This window comes from Piliocolobus tephrosceles, chromosome 17, assembly GCF_002776525.5.
Source record: "Piliocolobus tephrosceles isolate RC106 chromosome 17, ASM277652v3, whole genome shotgun sequence".
Classification (NCBI taxonomy): Eukaryota; Metazoa; Chordata; class Mammalia; order Primates; family Cercopithecidae; genus Piliocolobus; species Piliocolobus tephrosceles.
The window spans coordinates 67,988,678-68,007,759 of record NC_045450.1 but is presented as its reverse complement, the minus strand read 5'-3'; the positions used below and the strand labels follow the sequence as shown (position 1 = coordinate 68,007,759).

Sequence of the window (19,082 nt, the reverse complement as noted above, 5' to 3'; positions counted from 1 at the left end):
AAAATAATTCTGGAGAGGCAATCCAGGGCTGCCATGGCATTTCACAGGCAACAGAATCAGGTCTTATTCTGTGTTTTGTCCGTCCTTCCTAGCATGGGATTTCTATCCTTGAGGCCATGTCACAGAGCAAGGTGGCTGCTTGAGTTCTAGCCATCATATCTCTACTCCAGACAGCAAAAGAAATAGGTGGTAGGAGGAGAATACAGGGTACTCCTCCTAGGTGAGTTGGTTCCTTGCAGCTTCCATCCCAGAAGTCTAATATAGATCCCTGCTTCTAGCCCATCGGTCAGTACTTCATCACATCACCACATTTAGCTACAAGGGAAGCTGGGCAATACACTTCTTCCTACGGACACCTGCTACTAAGATACGCTGGGGTCTGTTACTAAAGGACAGCAGAATGGATTTTGAGGAAAATGCTTCTGCTCTGTTGGATAGTTTGCTTTCTAGCTTCTTGAAGTTTCAGTTTCCTCATTGGGACATGGAGATGATCATAGCATCCGCCTCTAGACTGCTGTGGTAAGTCAATGAAATAACACACAGGAAGCCCTCAGCAGAAGGCCTGGCAACATCTCCCACTCAAAAAATTCTCACTGTTAAAATGAGCTCCATGTCCATTGATCCTGCTTAGAGGAGTGGGTTCCTGTAGCTCACCATAAAAAGGTACCAACCAAGGCCTACAATTTGTAGCATCTCTCCTGCCAACCTTACATTTGGGCTTTATAACTAAAATTCCTCATTTTCTCCATTTAGGGAGAAACCTTGGCACTACTGACAGTTTGAGTCAAATGATTCTTTGTGGTGGAGGCTGTTCTGTGCATTGAAGTATGTTTAGCACTTCATACTTTGGCCTGCTAGATGTCGGCTGTACCCTCTCCTTCCCTAGTGTGGAATCCAAAGTGTCTCCTGGCGACAAAATCATTCAGACTTGGACCACTGCTTCTCGGTGTCTGAAATCACCAAACACGACTCTGCCAGCAGTAGTAGCCTCTTGAGTTACCTGAGTTTTAGTTGCGTGGGTCAACATTTCCAGTTACACCACGTTGAATGTAGTTACCAAAGTCAGTGAAAACCTACACAGACAGTTTTGAATGGCACATCACAGACAGAAGTTAATTTCATGTGTGTGGATGTGAATGTACAGACACATACACATGTATATGTATACACATATGTTACTATTCAAGTCATCCCCTCTAGCCCTGGCCTATGACTTTAGTGTGGGCCAACTCGCATAGAACCTCTTCAGCTAGAGAGAGGGTAAAATTGCAGAAATGAGAAGAAAGGAGAGGAACAGATGGTAAAACAGCTCTGGAGTCTGGATTTGAACAGGCCAGGAATCTCCTCCATCACTCTGAAAAGCAGGCCCCTTTTTAAGGATACAGAGCCTGACTGTAGGAACATGCCCCCCTTATCCACCTCCAAGAGGAAGACATCCATGTTAGAAGCCTGTTATAAACTAGGATCATAGGAGATAAACATGGTGACACACTAAAGAAAAGTGGAAAACTGGAGCAAGAAAGAAAACACAAGAATTCCCCAAACCAAAGTTTTGAGACTTCTTTGAAAAGAGCCAGTCTTCTGAATAATAAAATAGCTTTGGGCACTATACTTGGTTTTTTAAAAATGCACCCATAATTAAAGCAAGAAAGCTGTAAGTCTATTAAAATTTTTTCTTTCATACTGAAAAACCCAATTCATGACCTATATTTTATAAGACATATACTTGAAAGGGATTTTATATTCCCTCTTCCCATTGAACTTAGCATACTGAATCTCTTCCATTTGGTTAAGAAGGGAGGTGGTTCTATATATAAATTATTCAGGGCTTTAAAAAAATCTTACTGTATATATATTAAGGTAAAGTGATTCAAAGGTATTTGTATAGGTAAATGGAAGAAGCAGCTCTAGACTGCATTCTCCGAAGGAATGGGAGTCTTAGAGCAACGGTGCTGCAGTAAAAGCTGCTTTATCAAGCTCCCTGCTGATTATCAATCTTTTCTGACATTTGTAGACTGTCTTGACTGATGGATGGCTCAGCATGCTTTATGAATCTTCGAGTTCTTAAGCATCTCTCAAACTACCGCTAGGGGGAGAATCTAGCTTTATTTGAGGTCACCACCGGTAAGGATGGGCTGTGCTACTATAAAATAGTAGCAAGCTGGGCTACTATAAAATGACTAAGGAAGGTTGGTGGTGTTCTCTCTCTTTCTCTCATCTACACACACACACACATACACATACACACACGACAATAAACTCACTCATCTACATAAGAAAATGCTCTCTTACATTTAAGGTAGCAGCTTTGGGATTACTTGCAACATCATCGTTGGTGAAATACTTAAAGGACAGTGGGTGTTGTGGATGGGGAGAAAATGAAAAAGCAAAGGAATTAAAATCGTACGGCTCTGAGTTTCAATCTGAGCTTCACCACCACCAGCTGTGTGACCACGGGGGCATCACCTAATCTCCCTGAGTGTCTGTTTCCTCAATTGTCAAATGTTTGTGATGACTGTTTTAAAAGGTAGGTGTGGAAACTGGACCCGTATCCAGTACATAATAGTGCTAGAAAAATATACAGCTGATTACCCCTGCTTTGTTACCCTGGACAGGCATCATCTCCCTCCCTGAATCCTAGAGAGACGCTCCCAGTAGCCTACTGACATTCCCCTGTGCAGCAGTGATGCTTTATTTACTGACTTCCTCTTTAATATGCAAGCTCTACGGAGTCAGGGTCCATTCTGTTTCATGCATTCACCCCCTCCAACCCTATCCTCATTAAATACTTTACCTGGTATACAGCAGGTACTCTAAAGATACTTGTTGAAGGAATGAATACATTTTCAATAAATACAACCATTTATTTAAAAAATTGAATTAAAAAGCAGTTTGTCAGGATTCAGGCTTTCTGGCCTTTGGGGCCATTTGTTCATCCAGTGGAATTTATTGGTGGGTAATTTGGGCTTGGGACTCTGCTAAATGTTGGAAGTTGAAGGATGAAGAGAAAACCATTCGGTTCTCCTGGTTTTAACTGTGTTGCTGAGAAAGGGAACTGAACGTAGAGTCTGGTTTATACTTGCAGAAAAATTATAAACCCATTAAGGTTTACAGTATTATTGTAATTCCATATAGACGGCATCAGTCATAATAAGCTAGCATCATAAAATGAGTCAATATTTAGAACTTTCCAATTTGTCACACACTTGCTGCAAAAATCTTACATGATCTCTTCTCTCCATCTCCATAGCTGCCATGGTCCTCTCATGCCTAGAACACTGAAATGCCTTGATTCCCTATTTCTCTCTCCACGGAATATCACAAGTCATTTTTCAACAGTAAAATCATATCTAACTGCTCTCTTGCTTAAAATCACCCAAGGGTTTCCTACTAAGTTTAAAATGTAATCAAAACTTACAGAGCTCTGAGCCAGGGGTCTGCAAACTTTTTATTTGCAGAGGATCAGGTATTACCTACTTTTTCCACTGCGGAATATACAGTCTCTGTCCCAGCTGCTCAATTCTGCCAACATGGTGCGAAAGCAGCCGTAGTCAACACATGAATGCATGGGCATGTTTGTATTCTAATAAAACTTTATTAAAAATAAAAAAATGGGCAGAGACAGATTTTATGGGCCCATGGCCCATAGTTTGTTGACTCATGCTGAGGAGGATCTTGCCCTTGCCCATCTCCCTGTCTCACCTGGTACTACCGTCCCTCAGGTCATTCCTGCCTCAGGTCTCTGCACTTCGTGGCCCCTGTGTCTGGAACGTCCTTTCTCCACCCTTTACATGGTAGACTCCTTTATCCTCACTGGGCTCAGCTTCAACATCACCTCTTTGGAGAGGCCTTTTCTTGACCTTACGTCAATAAAACAATCTACCTTGTTTTATTTTATCCAACACTTAAATTATCTGGTTTATCCATTTTTGTTGGCATCTTTCTGCCCCCAGGAAGGTGGCAATGTCTTAAGAATAGAGTTCCGGCCGGGCGCGGTGGCTCACGCCTGTAATCCCAGCACTTTGGAAGGCCGAGACGGGCGGATCACGAGGTCAGGAGATCGAGACCATCCTGGCTAACACGGTGAAACATCATCTCTACTAAAAACTACAAAAAATCAGCCAGGCGAGGCGGCGGGCACCTGTAGTCCCAGCTACTGGGGAGGCGGAGCTTGCAGTGAGCCGAGATCGCGCCACCTCACTCCAGCCTGGGAGACAGAGCAAAAAAAAAAAAAAAAAAAGAATAGAGTTCCAGACGGTCGTGGTCACTGCTATATCCTCAGCCCCTAGAATATTATCTGACTTACAGAAACTGCCCAATAAATACTTGTTGAATGCATTTCCTGATGAAATGGTTATGAGGAATTGATTTGAAATAAGGGTTTCCCTGAAATTATAAATGTTTAAGGACATTTGGATCTGCCACTCTGTTTTACTCAGCTGCAGTGCTAAAAATTGCTGGGCTATTCAGAGTGGATCCTTTGGTATCAGGGATGGAATCCAGCGATGCTGGTGAGCATGCTCTGTGCTAGGACAACTCAAGGACTTTTTCACTTTTGCTTTGCAGCTGCTCAACCATCACCAATTTTCATTTTGGCTAGAGATTCCTGACAGGTTTATCTTTTCAAAAGACTGCAGAATGATCAGTACATTTCTGAAGCTACAAATGCTCCTTTGTCCTGCTGTGAATTTAAACTATTATTTTCATTAAGTTATTCAATTAATTTTAACATTTTTACTTGTATTTTTAAATATTTGATGCCACAAATCCTTCCCTCTTCCAAATATAAAGTGATGGAAGCATGTCTTCCAACCTGGGCCTAAAATATATCGAAAAAATTAGTGGGCAGGACTATCAAGCATTTATTTTTACAAGGAAGTAATCAAAGTGAACCCAAGGGCCACCTCTCCCCAGTTCACCCAGAATACAAAGGTCTAACATGAATGATACGAGCATGGCTGATGGGCAGAGGAGAGGCAGATACATAGGCTAGTCCAGGCATAAGACTTCATGGTTAAAGAGGAGAGTGTTTCAGGAGACAATGGGTTATCCATCTGGAATTGATCTCTAGCCCCAGAGATGCATTCGTGAATTTAGGAGGAGAGAGAGCTATGAGTAAAAATGGTAAGAGTTGTCTTCATAGTTACCCACATTCTGTTGGTTGGTTAGATACTCTTCTACCAGAATAAAGGGGTTCAGGCATTCTCTCCTGTCCCAGCAGATGCTTTGGTATCCAGCTCCCGTGAGCCAGCAGCCAAGAGTTCTAATACGTGCAATGGTGCCCATTAGGGTGGGCCTGAGATACAGAGGAGGGAAATCCTAATGGCTGTGACAAGGGAGCCAACTACCTTAGTTCTGAGCCGGTGTGAGATATCACCAGAGGACCTTCAGACATAGTTAGGAGCAACTTGGAAAAGATCCTTTTTTTATTTGTATACATTTAATGGATACAAGTGCAGGTGTGTTACACAGACATGTTGCACAGTGGTGAACTCTTGGCTTTTAGTGTAACTATCACCCGAGTAACATACATTGTACCCATTAAGTAATTTCTCACAGCTTACACTCTCGCCAGGCTTCCATCCTTCTGAGTCTCCAATGTCTGTTATTCCATACTCTATGTCCATGTGTACACATGATTTAGCTCTGACTTATAAGTGACAGCATGCAGTATTTGACTTTCTGAGTTATTTCACCTAAGATAATAGCCTCCAGTTCCATTCACATTGTTGCCAAAGTCATGATTTTATACTTTTATATGGCTGAATAGTATTCCACTGTGTGTGTGTATGTATGTATGGTGTGGTGATAAATATATGTGATGATAACCATGAGGGCAGGTGTCTTTTTGACACAGTGGCTTTTTTTCCTTTGTGTAGACACCCAGCAGAAGGATTGCTGGATTAAATGGTAGTTCTATTTTTAGTTTTTCGAGAACTATCCATACTCCTTTCTATACAGTTGTATTAGTTTACATTGCCACTAACGGTGTACAAACATTCCCTTTTCTCTTGAATGACTAGGTGGAGTCAATAGCTAGTGAAGTTCAGATAATACTTTTCATACCATTTAGTTCTGAATTTTCCCTTTGGGAAATGGTCTCTGATTGGATTATGCAACTCTTTCATAAAATTTGTTTTATGGTCACCTGTGCTGGAGTGAAGTGTACCATAATTCAAGCACTGTCTCCTCCAGTCGCAAGGGCTCTGCAGCATGTTAATGATAGCATCCCTGGGCACTGCTCCTTGCCTAAAATTCCAGTGATGACCTGAGGAAAGGGGCCAGCCTCAGCCACTGCATTCCTCTGTCTCGACCACAATACCCAGCGAGGATTCCATAGCAAGACCATCCACAATCTACAAAACAGCTAGTGAAACGACCACAAAAACTTGTAGATACTGAGTGTCATCTGGAGAAACAAACAAAAATATCCATCAGTATGTTCATGTGTGAAGAGAAAGACTATTGTATCCTGCTGCATGAATAAGCTTAGCCAAGATACAGACTAAAATCCTCTGATTAGAAGCATCACCTGAATAGGGATTAAAACATAACGAGGCATACCCACCGTCCCATTAATCCTACTCATATAAATGTATTCTAAAGAAATTGTCACAAACATGGGAAGAGCTGAGCTCTCCTCTGCAGAATTGATAGAAGTGTAGAAAAGTGAAAACAAATGAAACCAATATGAAATTGGTTAAGTAGACGATGGTAAATCCAGACTCTAGCTGTTTGAAACAACAATGTAGCTTGATGTTTACTGAATTACAAAAATGTCCATAGGACACTGAGGAATGAAGAGGGAGATTTAAGGAAAAGCACATAGAGCTCCCATTCTGTAAAACTGTGCACCTGCATCTGTCTATGTAGAGACGCTAGGAGAGAACCCCAGAACTGTGCTCACTAAAGTGTCAACTGTGGTTACCTCTGGATGGTGGGACTGGGGAGAGATTGTATTTTCTTCCACTTGAAAAGAACAGAATTGCTTTATTTTTTAAAAAATATATCTACCTAAGAAAAAAAAATGAAATAGCCACATGCCTGATATTCCAAAAACACACAGGATTGGTTGGGGCAGTTGAGAATGGAGGAGCCTACAGCGTGAAAGTCTGAAAATACCAGCAAAAGAAAACTCAACACTCAGTGGGTTGAAAAGCCACATTACAGTTACTGCAACAAGTGAAAAGGTAACCAGAAAAGGGACTTGACTACCAGGCCATAGCAACAACCTGAAGACTGTCTGCTGAGCTAGGTGTCAAACATCAACTATCCTAGCCATTTTTATTTAGCTCAAGCTGTTTTGGAAAAGAGCAACTTCCAAGCAAAGCTGAGCTCTCAGGATAGCCATTAGTCCCAAAGGCCACTTGATCGGCTGTTTTTTTCTTATGTCTGGAATGGTTGGACGTGTTTAAAAATTAAAGGAACTGTGTCTTGAAAAGGAGCTCAGGTGGATCCTGGAGGAAAAATAAAAGACAAAAACTCCATACATCATCTCTTCAGAGTGGCCTCCTCTCATTACAAGAGGTTTGGCCCCTCCTGAGACGAGCATCCTGTACAGCTATGTTGTAGCACTTGCCGCAATTTTCTTTCTTATTTATTCATTGCTGTCCTCCCTCCTCAGCTATGAATACCAGGAGGGAACAAGCAGCACCTGTCAGGTCCAGTGTTGCACATTCAGAGCTTAGAATAGCGCCAGCACAGAGTAGATGCTTGACAAGCATAACGGATGGAAAAAAAATAAATAAAGGGACTAAGACAGGAAAGCGAGGGAGGGAAAGTGGCTGGGCTTTCAGAAGTTAGACAATGACGATGTAACTGCTAATCTCTGCTAGTCTTCAACAGCCTCAAGTAGAAGGTTCAGACATGCCTAAGCAATGTGCCTCTTTCAGGACTCAGAATGTGCACCTCTAGGTAAATGCCACATTCGTCTTTCTCAGTCACGCAGTTTGGGAGCTAATTCTTTCCTTCCATGAGATCTCACCACCTATCTTTCTCAAAGCTGCCCCACCTGTCCAGGGTGGGGGCTGCCATTCTCCCAGCTGCCCTGGCTGCCATTTGGGGTGGCTAAAAGCCAGGAAGAAGAACACAACCTACAGCCAGCTCCTGAACTTATTGGAAGGCCAAGGCCTCAAGAGGACAGGATATTCAAGCTGATGGATCCCAGGCTGTCCTTGTGCACAGCTGGCTGCAAGTGCCTGGAAATTAAAGCCCCCCTTGGTGACAGCTTTGAACCAGTGTCTCATCATCAGGCTTGGGGGAGAAGACAACCCAGCTACAGGCCCCTCAGCTGAGATAACTCTAATGTGTGTGTTTAATGTCATTTCCTAGAGCTCCCCCAAAAGGATAAAGCTGTAGTTGCACACTCTGGGAACTGGTTTAATAAAGCACCTCAAGGGCTGGGCGCAGTGACTCACACCTGTAATCCCAGCACTTTGGGAGGCCAAGATGGGCAGATCACCTGAAGTCAGGAGTTCAAGACCAGCCTGGCCAATGTGGTGAAACCCCATCTCTACTAAAAATACAAAAATTAGCTGGGCGTGATGGCAGGTGTCTGTAATCCCAGCTACTTGGGAGGCTGAGGCAGGAGAATTGCTTCAACCCAGGAGGCAGAGGTTGCAGTGAGCGGAGATCATACCGTTGCACATCAGCCTGGCCAACAAGAGCAAAACTCTGTCGCAAAAATTATAATAAGAATGCACCTCAAGTTGTCTGACTTTCTTTTCTATACCTCACCTTACCTGGTATCTGTCCCTGTACCTCTCAGGTAAACCACAGACCTCAATCTTCATCTCAGAGCCTGCTTCCGCATGAGCCTGACCTGCCATTCCTCATGGTCAGCCCTTCTCAGAGGTGCCCAGGAAAACACTGGAGGGCAAAACACCCACAAATTGATGCCAACAAGACATGATGGGGTCTTGGAATTAGTGCCCTCCAGGAATTTCAAGCGTTCTCACCCTCTACACCCTACTCATGAACACCTACTCACAAACACCATATCTTGGGCATCAGAAAACACCAGACTCACACAGAGATCTGGTTGCCCCCACAGAGCAGCCAGAGCCTTGGCTTGGGCCCCATAAATCAACGCCTGTGGCTCTGCAAAAGAAACAACTCATGATCTGCAAAGTCAAAGACCACTATTTTCTGTTGATCTTCCTTCATCCAGGAATGATTCACCAAAACAATACCCTGGAGTTTAGCGCTGAGCAGCCGGAATCGTCTCCTGTCTGCACATACAGATAAATATGGGTGACCTTCCTTTGTGAAAGATTGGTGCTGAGGGCACTGAAACACATGGGGACATGAAAATGATGCGTGGTTTGCTGGAAGATGAATTTGTCTTCACACGACTTATGTGTCTCTTTGCTTTACCTTTGCTAAAGGGTACACTACCAGAATAAAAGTAATAATTGCAGTGTTAACAATACAGAAGCATTCCTTATACATTTATTATTCCCTAAGCACTGGGTGAAGCACATTGTCTGACTGAATCCTCACATAATGCTTCTCTAAGGTAGGTACTGTTATATTCTATCCCCATTTGCAGAGGCTTCTAGAAGTTTCAGTAACTTGCCTGAGGTCTCACCGTGTTAAATAGCTGAGCAGAGCATCAAACACAGCTCTAGGCTACAATGCTGTGAGCAGGAACAGCCACATAACTTGTGGAGCTCAGTGTAAAATGAAAATGCAGACACCTTGTTCAATGATTATTAAGAATTTCAAGATGGTGACAGCAGAACATTAAACCAAGCCCCAGGCCTTCTGAGCATGGGACCCTTCTGTTCGCTGGGCTGTGTGAGGCCACAAAGGCTGCGCCCCATGAAGCTGTCTTTGGTTATGTGAGCGCAGCAAAAAGTGACGTGAGTGATGGCAAGGGCCTCAACATTTAACCCTGTTGAACCCTAGATGTGATTCAATGGGTCTGGCTATTTCATCAGAAGAACCAGTCATGTTCTGTCAGGATCTAAATCAGTTCATCTGATAGAACTGCACAAGCTGGGCCTGCAGAGTCTGTGGTATAAAACATGGAAACAAGAGAGCAGACCCAACGGGTCAGGTAGCTGTTGGGTTTTTTTTCCTAGGTTGAGTCTTCTTTCTCTATCACCCAGGCTGGAGTGTAGTGGTGCCATCTTGGCTCACTGCAACTTCCACCTCCTGGGTTCAAGTGATTCTTCTGCCTCAGCCTCCTGAGTAGCAGGGATTACAGGCGCCCACCACCGCATCTGGCTAATTTTTGTATTTTTAGTAGCAATGGGGTTTCACCGTGTTGTCCAGGCTGCTCTCCAACTCCTGACCTCATGATCCACACACCTCCGCCTCCCAAAGTGCTGTGATTACAGGTGTGAGCCACCACACCCGGCTGGCTCTTGGGTTTCTTGTAACTCACACAAGGCCCGGGAACAAATGTGGCCTATTGTAGACAGACCTGGACTAGTCTTTTGAGTAGGATGCCCGTGCAGATGTGGCCAGAATTTGCGAGAATTGAGGCACAGGTGGCAGCCTCTTACCAGCTAAACAAGCAACCATTCACCAAATTTTGAAGCTGGAGACATAGACGCTAATTGTGTGTTTTCTCCAGCCAAGTAACTTTGGCAAGTTCCTGAGCCTCTTTGACCTTCAGTTTTCTCATCTGTAAGACAGGGATATGGTATCTGCTTCCCAGGGCAGGAAGTGGGATCATGGATGAAATTATGTTGTACATATATGGCTGCTGGCACACAGTGGGTCCTTGACTCAGTGTATGATACCGGGTGGCTGTTTTCACCAGGAATTCGGTGGGACAGTTGAAAGAGCACATGATCTGAAGGTAGGTTATGCAGGTTGGTTCCCAAGCACTGACTCCCATCTTTTATTTGTGAGAGCATGGAAAAGTCATGGACCTCTTTCCAGAGTCAGCCCCCCACCCCAACCTCCACCCCAGCCCCCACCCCAACCTCCACCCCAGCCCCCACACCAACCTCCACCCCAACCCCAACCCCCACCCCAACCCCCACCCCCACCCCAAACTTCACCCCAAACCCCACCCCTACCCCCACCACCACCCCAACCCCATTCCCACCCCAACCCCCACCCCAACCCCAAACTCCACCCCAAGCCCCATCCCAACCCCCACCCCAACCCCCAGCCCAACCCAACCCCCACCCCTACCCCTACCCCCACCCCCACCCCAAACCCCACCCCAAACCCCACCCCTACACCCACAACCACCCCCAACCCCAGAGGGTGTCAAATAATTTCTACAACACATGGGATCCTACGAGCCACAGAAGAGCAGAGCATGATGGGAAGAGAAGAGGCGATCATTTTTATAGCCAGTTAGGGTTTGTCATTACTTGTAAACGATTTAAATTGAAGAAGAGGTTGGAAAGAGGATACCGTCTTCTTCCTCAGATCCCCACTGGCCTCATGGATGCTTCAGGGGCCATCTTGCCTGCAACTCTCTTACAGGATCCTAAGTAATCTAAGTGGCTTTTTATTTGAAAGTTTTTTGCAACATTTCCACATTCTGGATCCCAAATCTGACTGATTCTATTTCAGTTTGAGCTCTACAGTCCAACCCAGAGGGTGCTGAAAAAGAAAACCATGAATCCATACAGACACCTGAGTCTTTATGTATTTTTACAGGATAATACCAATCCTAAATAGATATCTGAGGTGGTTTATGTTTTGCAGGAGAAGTGTCTGTCCCTAACTGAATAACTCTGTGATTTAAGAAATTCAGTGTGCATAAAGAACTCTATCTTCCTTCAAAAAATATTACATGTATATACAGCAATAAAATCTAAAATTCTTTTCTAAACTTTAAGGACAGGCACAGTGGGAGGAAAATTGGACACCGTCTAATCATATATACACATAATATACAAAGACATGTGCGAGCTCACAGCCATACCGAATGTAAGCACTGTCATTTACATTTAGAACACTTTTCCAGCCCATTTGAATTCTAGTCACTCACTCACAGGGCCCGGGTACCACAGATAGCAACTGGGAATCATTTTTCTGTTCTGCTCAAACTTTGGCCTCGAATCGCTTTCCTCATTGGTTCTCCTAATGTGTTCTGCACATCAGCTTGTTTAAGAAGATTTCTGTAAACATCAAATCCAAATTCCAGGGTGTTTCTCACCAGAAGCCATCTCTCCATCAAAAGCAGCTCACAGAGAGGGGCCACGTGGACTGTCTGCCCTAAAATGACCTGACCTCCCTTCACCTGCCCTCTCTCTTTCTCTCTAGACCTGTCATTGCTCCTCTGGCTCCAACACTCGCCTCAAACACCCTCTGGCACACACGCAATGCATTCACTCTCATTTCTACAGTGTATTTAAAGCTGGGAAGGAAGAGGGTCGATCTTGCCCTTGGGGGATCTGATGCAGTGCATAAAGACCCAGCTCCTTGAAGCTGACGGGAGGTTTTAGGCATCTTGCATACAGTTATTCACCTGGTTGTCTGGGAAGGTTACCATGGTAACATTTCCAGAGTTTCATGTATCTACATGTCATTGATAGATCCCATCAATTCAGCAAAGGGGGAAAAATAGTAAAAGCAGCTCTCATCTCCTGTCTGGTCTGATGAATCACTGTTTTACTTATTTGGGCATAATCTAGGAACAGCAACACGACACTCTTAATATGGTGGTTTTTTTTCACTCGAGTGTATTTTAAAGTTGAAAATCAAAGTCCAGCTGAAGAGGAATTTCTCTGTTTTATTCTTTCATTTTCTCAAGTATTATACTCAGGAGTGACTTCAGCTGCTGGCTATGGCATACTTTAATTAGTACGTATTGGGCCAAAAAAGGAAGCTCTAAATTCTAAAACCATCCCTGATAGAAAGGATAAACATGGGAAAAGATAGCAGGAGCTCTATAGTAACCTGAGTGACTTCTATAACAGTGGGCACATGCATTTCCAGAGAGAGATATCAAACATCTTCCTTTTGGTCCTCTGACTGAAGACAAAAGCTTTCTTCACGCACATCTTCTAAGGGAAGGGAAAAAGTCCTACCTATTTTACGAAAATAGTTCTTATTAAAAGGGCACTATGAAAAGAAATAACTGAGGAGTTTGTAACAAGGACCCAATTCTCATCAAAGCCTTGCTAGAGCGCAAAGTTTAGCCTTGGACTTTGGACCTTGGACCAAAAGGTAAGCTGGATATTTACGTGGTGCCCAACATTAGCCATGCCTTAGAGACTTAGATGGCAGTCATCCTTGGAGGATCATCTTCAGAGACAATGAAAGAGATTTTCATAGCTTGCAACACCTTGGTCAAGCTTTGCACTTTAGCTTTCCAACCTGGCTTCCATGCAGGAAAGTAATAAGTCAATGTTGATACAAGCTGACAAGTTGGAACAGCCATAAGACAGTCCCTAGAATCCACAAAGATCATCGTGTGCCTCTCTCTGAGCCATTATGCTAAAGGTAAGTCAACGTGACATACCTGTGGGTGACCCTTCCATGACGTGGCCGATGTAGGGGCCTTCCCGAAAGATCGGTCGGTTGTCATTCTGATCAATCACAATGACTTCCAGAGGCACCGGCCCCTCGAGAGTTTTGCCATTGACATCAGTGGTCTCCACAAATAGCTATTTGAGCAAAGAGATTGGGGGAGAAAGAAGATATTAATTCATTATGAAAACTGAAGTAGAGTTCTCTAGAGAAAGTAGGTTATATCAGCAATTTTATGAGCCCTTGGCAATATTGAAACTTTGGTCTCAATGGATAGTCACTGAGACTAGAATAGAAATGAAACATTCCAGAATAAAAGGCAAAGATCAGTTCACTTTAGATCCCCCTTGGGAAATTTACAATTAATTCATCAAATCTGCAAAGAAAGTTAAAACAAACAAACAAACAAAACCCAAAACATAAACAGTCATAGCCAAGAAATTATGCTTATATCATTTCTGTTTTCCCAATATCATTATGCTTAAAAAGAATGTTATGCTAATAAAAATAATTGACTAAGCAGTTGTGAACCAAGTACATTAAGAGGTAACCAAAAGAGTTTATGGCAATCGTTTAGAAGAAAATCGGTCAGTATTTGTAGGGGGCTTTCCTCAGGAAAGCTAGGAACTCAGAATTTGCAGGGGCCTGAATGAGATGTTGGGATTCCTGCCTACCAGGCTCTTTACAATCTCAGAGGATTTCACAAGACCACGAATCACTTCCATAGGGAACCACTTTCAGATCTCAATGAAGAAGACAGCATTAAAAAAACAGCCTTTTTGTTTGTCTTGGAAACAAAGAATTATGCCATGGCATTTCCAGTGAATCACAGGGACCGTACATGCACATTTTCTGTGCTTAATTCAACCTTGATTTCACTCAGCGATAAGAGTAATACTACTTCTTGGATATAAGTGGTGGTTCCTGCACAGGAGTATTTTGGTCAGAAAAGGGCACCTGCATTTGGAATCCTAGTACAACTCATCCCTATCTGTGTGACTTTGAGCAAGACACTGGATCTCAGTTTTCTCATCTGTAAATGGGGTTTAAAAAACACCCATTATTAGGAATAATAACAAACGCTTATCCAGTGCTTTCTTTGGTTTCATACTAAATTATCTCACTTGATTTTCATAATAACCCTTTGGATCCTTTTTTGGAGGACAGAATGACAGCAAATAGGAGATAAATGGTGGAGTCCAGATTTGACCTTGGGAAGTCTGCCTCCAGAGCTCACATTTTTAACCACTATAAACAATATTTCTAAAGCATTTAATATGGGGTCTGTCACATATCTCAAGAATATTAACTGCTGCTATTGTTGCTACAATTATCAATACTATTGTCAAAAACGAGCCCAACTTAGAAAAATGAAAGATCAACATTCTTGTTATAAATCAGTACAGTCACATCCCACCTGACGGTATTGTAAACCAGTATAATCCTTTTCAAAGGCATGGCAAAATTCAACAGAAACCATGAAAGACTCATACTTTGTACTATTTTTATACCACTCCCGATCCTATATAAGTTTGCACTACATATTTGGAACGATTCACTGCATTGTTATTTCTCATAATAAAATCACACTGGCATCTGCCTGAATGTCCAGTAGAAGTGAACTAGTTGAATGAATGTTTGTGTCACAACATGTTACAACACAATAATTTTTAAACTTTACTGATCTACTTAGAATATTGAGTAAAAATACACAAAATAACATGTGCATCATGCATATTTGACATACAAATATGAACAGAATTTGAAGGCAGTGAGCAAAACAAAACCAGGTATGTGTGGGTAGATAATTTTTTTCTTTTTTTCTTTTTTTTAACATTACTTCATCCTTTTACTAGCAAGTTCACACGCAGACATACATACTTGATTTCTGGGGCAGATAAAATAATAAGAAAAAATTAAGTGAACAGAGCCTCCTAATATCTGCACACAAAGGAGATCTCACAGAGAGTGAAATCCTATACTTTTATGTTTTTTTAAAGCTATTATGAGAATACTGCTAACAAAGGAAATCAATCAAAATAAAGCTTTGGGGCAATTTTATGCAATAACATAGGTCTGGTTTTTCATCTTCCCAAAATAGCCAAGGACTTGACTTTAACTCAACCAAAAACAAACAAACAAACAAACAAACAAACAAAAAAAACCACTGTGCCTAAAGATAACAAATATCTTGGATCTGAATCCTAAAATTCTACATTCTGTAACACTTGGCCAGTATCACAAGTTACAAGTAGGATAGATAATCAGAATTCACATTTGCCAAATATTCAAATATGCTGAAACTGCAAAGGGCAGACAACAGATCCATCTAAACACAATGGAAAGAAAGACAGGAAGTAAGGAGACACCATGGATTAGGATGAATGCAAAATGTGGAGCTGAATCTCAGAAAACCAATTATGCAAACAGACAATCCATTGGTATTTTATTATACAAAACTATTCAGAGTTTGACTCTCAGACTTTTCAAAGGACAATAGTATCAACAGAAGCCAAGACCTTTGGAATGCTCTCTAAAAACAGTGAAGTGCTGTTAAGTGGGATTTTCTTAAAGTTAATTTAATACGAATTATTTGAGGACCCACTACATGTCAGCCGTCATGCTGAACACCCTGGTATCCAGTGGTTATCAGGAAAGATACCCTAGCATGGAGAGACTGACAATAAACAAGAGAAAAAGATATGGACAAGGTAATTTCAGTCACAGATGAGGCCTTTGAAGGACATGAGATAGGTTTGAGTACGAAAGCTTCACTATCAAATACTGTAGCTGCTAGCAGCATGTGGCTATTGCAATTTACATTTTAAAATGAAAAAAACTCAGTACTCCAGTCAAACTAGGAAAGTTTTGAGTGCTCAATAGTCACACGTGGGTAGTAGCTACCATATTAGACAACATGGATGTAGAACATTTCCATCACTGGGTAGAGTATGATTGAAGAAGTGTGTGTATGGTGGGGGGTGGGGGGAGGGCAGGGGGCACATATTTGAGATAAATGGTGGAGAAAACCATATTGCTGAGGGAATGTTTCAGCTGAGGCTTGAATGACAAGAAAGTGGAAAGAGATAGCCATACAAAAATACATGGAAAATGATTTCTAGACAGCAGGAATAGCAACAGCAGACTCTGAGGTAAGAATGATCTTGGAACTAATTTGAGAGTGGGGAATGGTATAAGATCAAGTCAAAGAATTAGGGCTCTGCTCAGCTCCAAATGGAGCAGGTTAAGGCTTACATCCATACAAGATTTTTTGCGTAAAACAATCTAAACCAAGTGAAGAATGAAGACATTTTCTTCCTGTGCGTCCCTGGGAAGGCAGAGATGAGAAAGAAGTATATCATGCTTCTTCCCAACAGAGGAAAACATAATAGACTGAATAAAATATATAATAGGAAATGTTTGTGTTTTACATAGAGGTTCACGTAGTTTTAAAATCATCTTATTAATGATGTGAATGAAAATTAAGCACATGCATATGCATGAGGAAGTTGTTAGTAAATACAGCCTTATCCACCTAATCACATACCGTAACAAAATCTGACATTCCTATGAGTTTTCATCACTGTTCTCATATGAAGGTCAGACCCACAGTTAGCAAATGCCAAACTTTCTGAAGTCAGGCTCTTAAATTCCAGCACGTCCTCCAGTATCAGAGAATAAATGTTCAATTACGTTCTTGTCTGTCTTCTTTCTTCCTAATTGAAATACCCAAAGCACACAAATCCTTAGTTTGAAAAGACTGGAACAAAGCTTGTTTCCTTTGAATTACATGATAGATTCAAGTGGCTATGTTTGGGTTCTAAAAACAAAACAAGCTCATATGCATTCAAAGACAGGCATTCTGATGCTTGTTCTTTATGTTGGAAGTAAGATACCACTTGGTAGAAAGCTACCGTGAGAAAAACAAATAGGTAGCCATGGCAGAAGGCAATGAAATACTTGCTTAAAGGAGATGGAAACCATCCAGCCCCCTCACTGCCTACTTCAAGGCCACCCCCTCAGACAAGAGAATTTCTATTCTTGGATTCAATCGTTAACCTGCATGGGAATAAGAAGGTGTGATATAAACAAAAAATAGTCCACTGTGGAACCAGATGAGAGGGGCAATCAATAAATGGCAGCTAGAAACAGTTGTCCAATGTCGCAGGATTTAACAACTGATTCCATAGGAGGTAGCCTGAACTCCAAGCAACGACGTGTCTGGCCACTGTCTGTGCTGTGTGTTCTAGTACCTTGCTATTCAGAGGTACTAACAGCAGTGACATCCCCCAGGAGCTGGTTAGAAATGCAGGCTCCTCAGTCCTGCCTAGAACCTACTTAGGAAACCCACTCATTTTAACATTGTTTCTAGAGAATTCTGGTGCACATTACTGTTTGAGTGATGTTGTACTGAGACACAGGGTTTGGAGATGGAAATTCAACAGTCTTGTGAAATTTGGGAACTGTATTCCCAGGTTCAGCTATAGGAAAATAAATAAGCTCCAAACAGGAGGCTGAGTCTTGCCACCTGCTAGGAATTTCACTGTGTGGCTCTTGGACTCATTCATCACTCCCGAGTACACAGGCCAGGAAGACACGTGTTGTCTGCAGGCCTATCTGGAGAAGCATGCGCACGCGTGTGCACGCGTGCACACACACACACACTCAGATGCAGGCAGACATATATACACATACCACAGACACAGCACACACATACAAGCATACACATACACATACATTTCCCATAAACATCAATTTTTTCCAATCTCCTTCTAATCTTCAACTGTGCATGCTGAATGCTTAAAAATCCTATTTTGTCTGATCACTTTTTGAGAAGCTGTCAAATACAAAACAGGTAGAAGGGAATTGGTTACTAATTGAAAATTGAAACATTGCAGAAAACCAAGTAAAATGGGGAGGTCCCAGAGATGGGAAAGCTCACAGAGGATGGTAATGAGTGTTGGGGGGCCCTGCATTTCTTTAGCCTTCGTGTGATTTTTGGCCCACAACAGAATTGTTTTCCTCCATTGAGATGAAATATCCCAGTGGGGAGTAACTCATTCAGCTTTATCATTAGGGGGCCTGTGGGTAAAAAGTCAGATTCTTTAGGAATTTATGTTTAAACCAGCACTTTGAGAGATTCTGGTGCTAGTGGTTTCCTGCCCACACTTAGGAAAGCTTGGCTGATCATGGGAGGCAGATCCAGATGCTACCAGCACTGGTGGGAGAGGTGGAGGGGAGAATTGCTGGAGGTGGGGGACATCTGTGAAAGCCTGAGTGGAGGGCTTTAAGGAGCTCTGGAAACAGCAATGGACCCAGATTCAGGAGACCTGATATTGAATCTTGCTGACACACCCAATCCGGGCTCTGAGCAGGCCATGCACCTTTCCATATCCTGGTTTTTGTGTTATTAATAAGAACCTACCATGGCGACTTTGTAGTATCTTGGTGCAGATGAAGTAAAATAACACACGAAAGTGTCTGATACAAAGCTAGTACCCAGTCTGAACCCAAATATTACTCCCCAGTTTTCAGAGGCCCAGCTTTATCCTTTCCTGGAGAGAGCAAAACTATTTTACACTTATAATAACTTAATTAAAATATTGTTGACATTATTAGTGGCAAGAATTTTTTCG

At 42.4% G+C, this 19,082-nt stretch overlaps 1 protein-coding gene across 1 annotated transcript in view; it reads right to left on the bottom strand.

Moving 5' to 3' along the window:
* Positions 1-19,082, bottom strand: part of CDH13 (cadherin 13) — a 1,108,439-nt gene that overhangs the window by 432,008 nt on the left and 657,349 nt on the right. Inside the window, exon 5 of the mRNA XM_023226862.2 lies at positions 13,439-13,583. Within this exon, the coding sequence (XP_023082630.1) occupies positions 13,439-13,583 (145 nt within the window). The remainder of the gene's footprint in view (positions 1-13,438; positions 13,584-19,082) is intronic.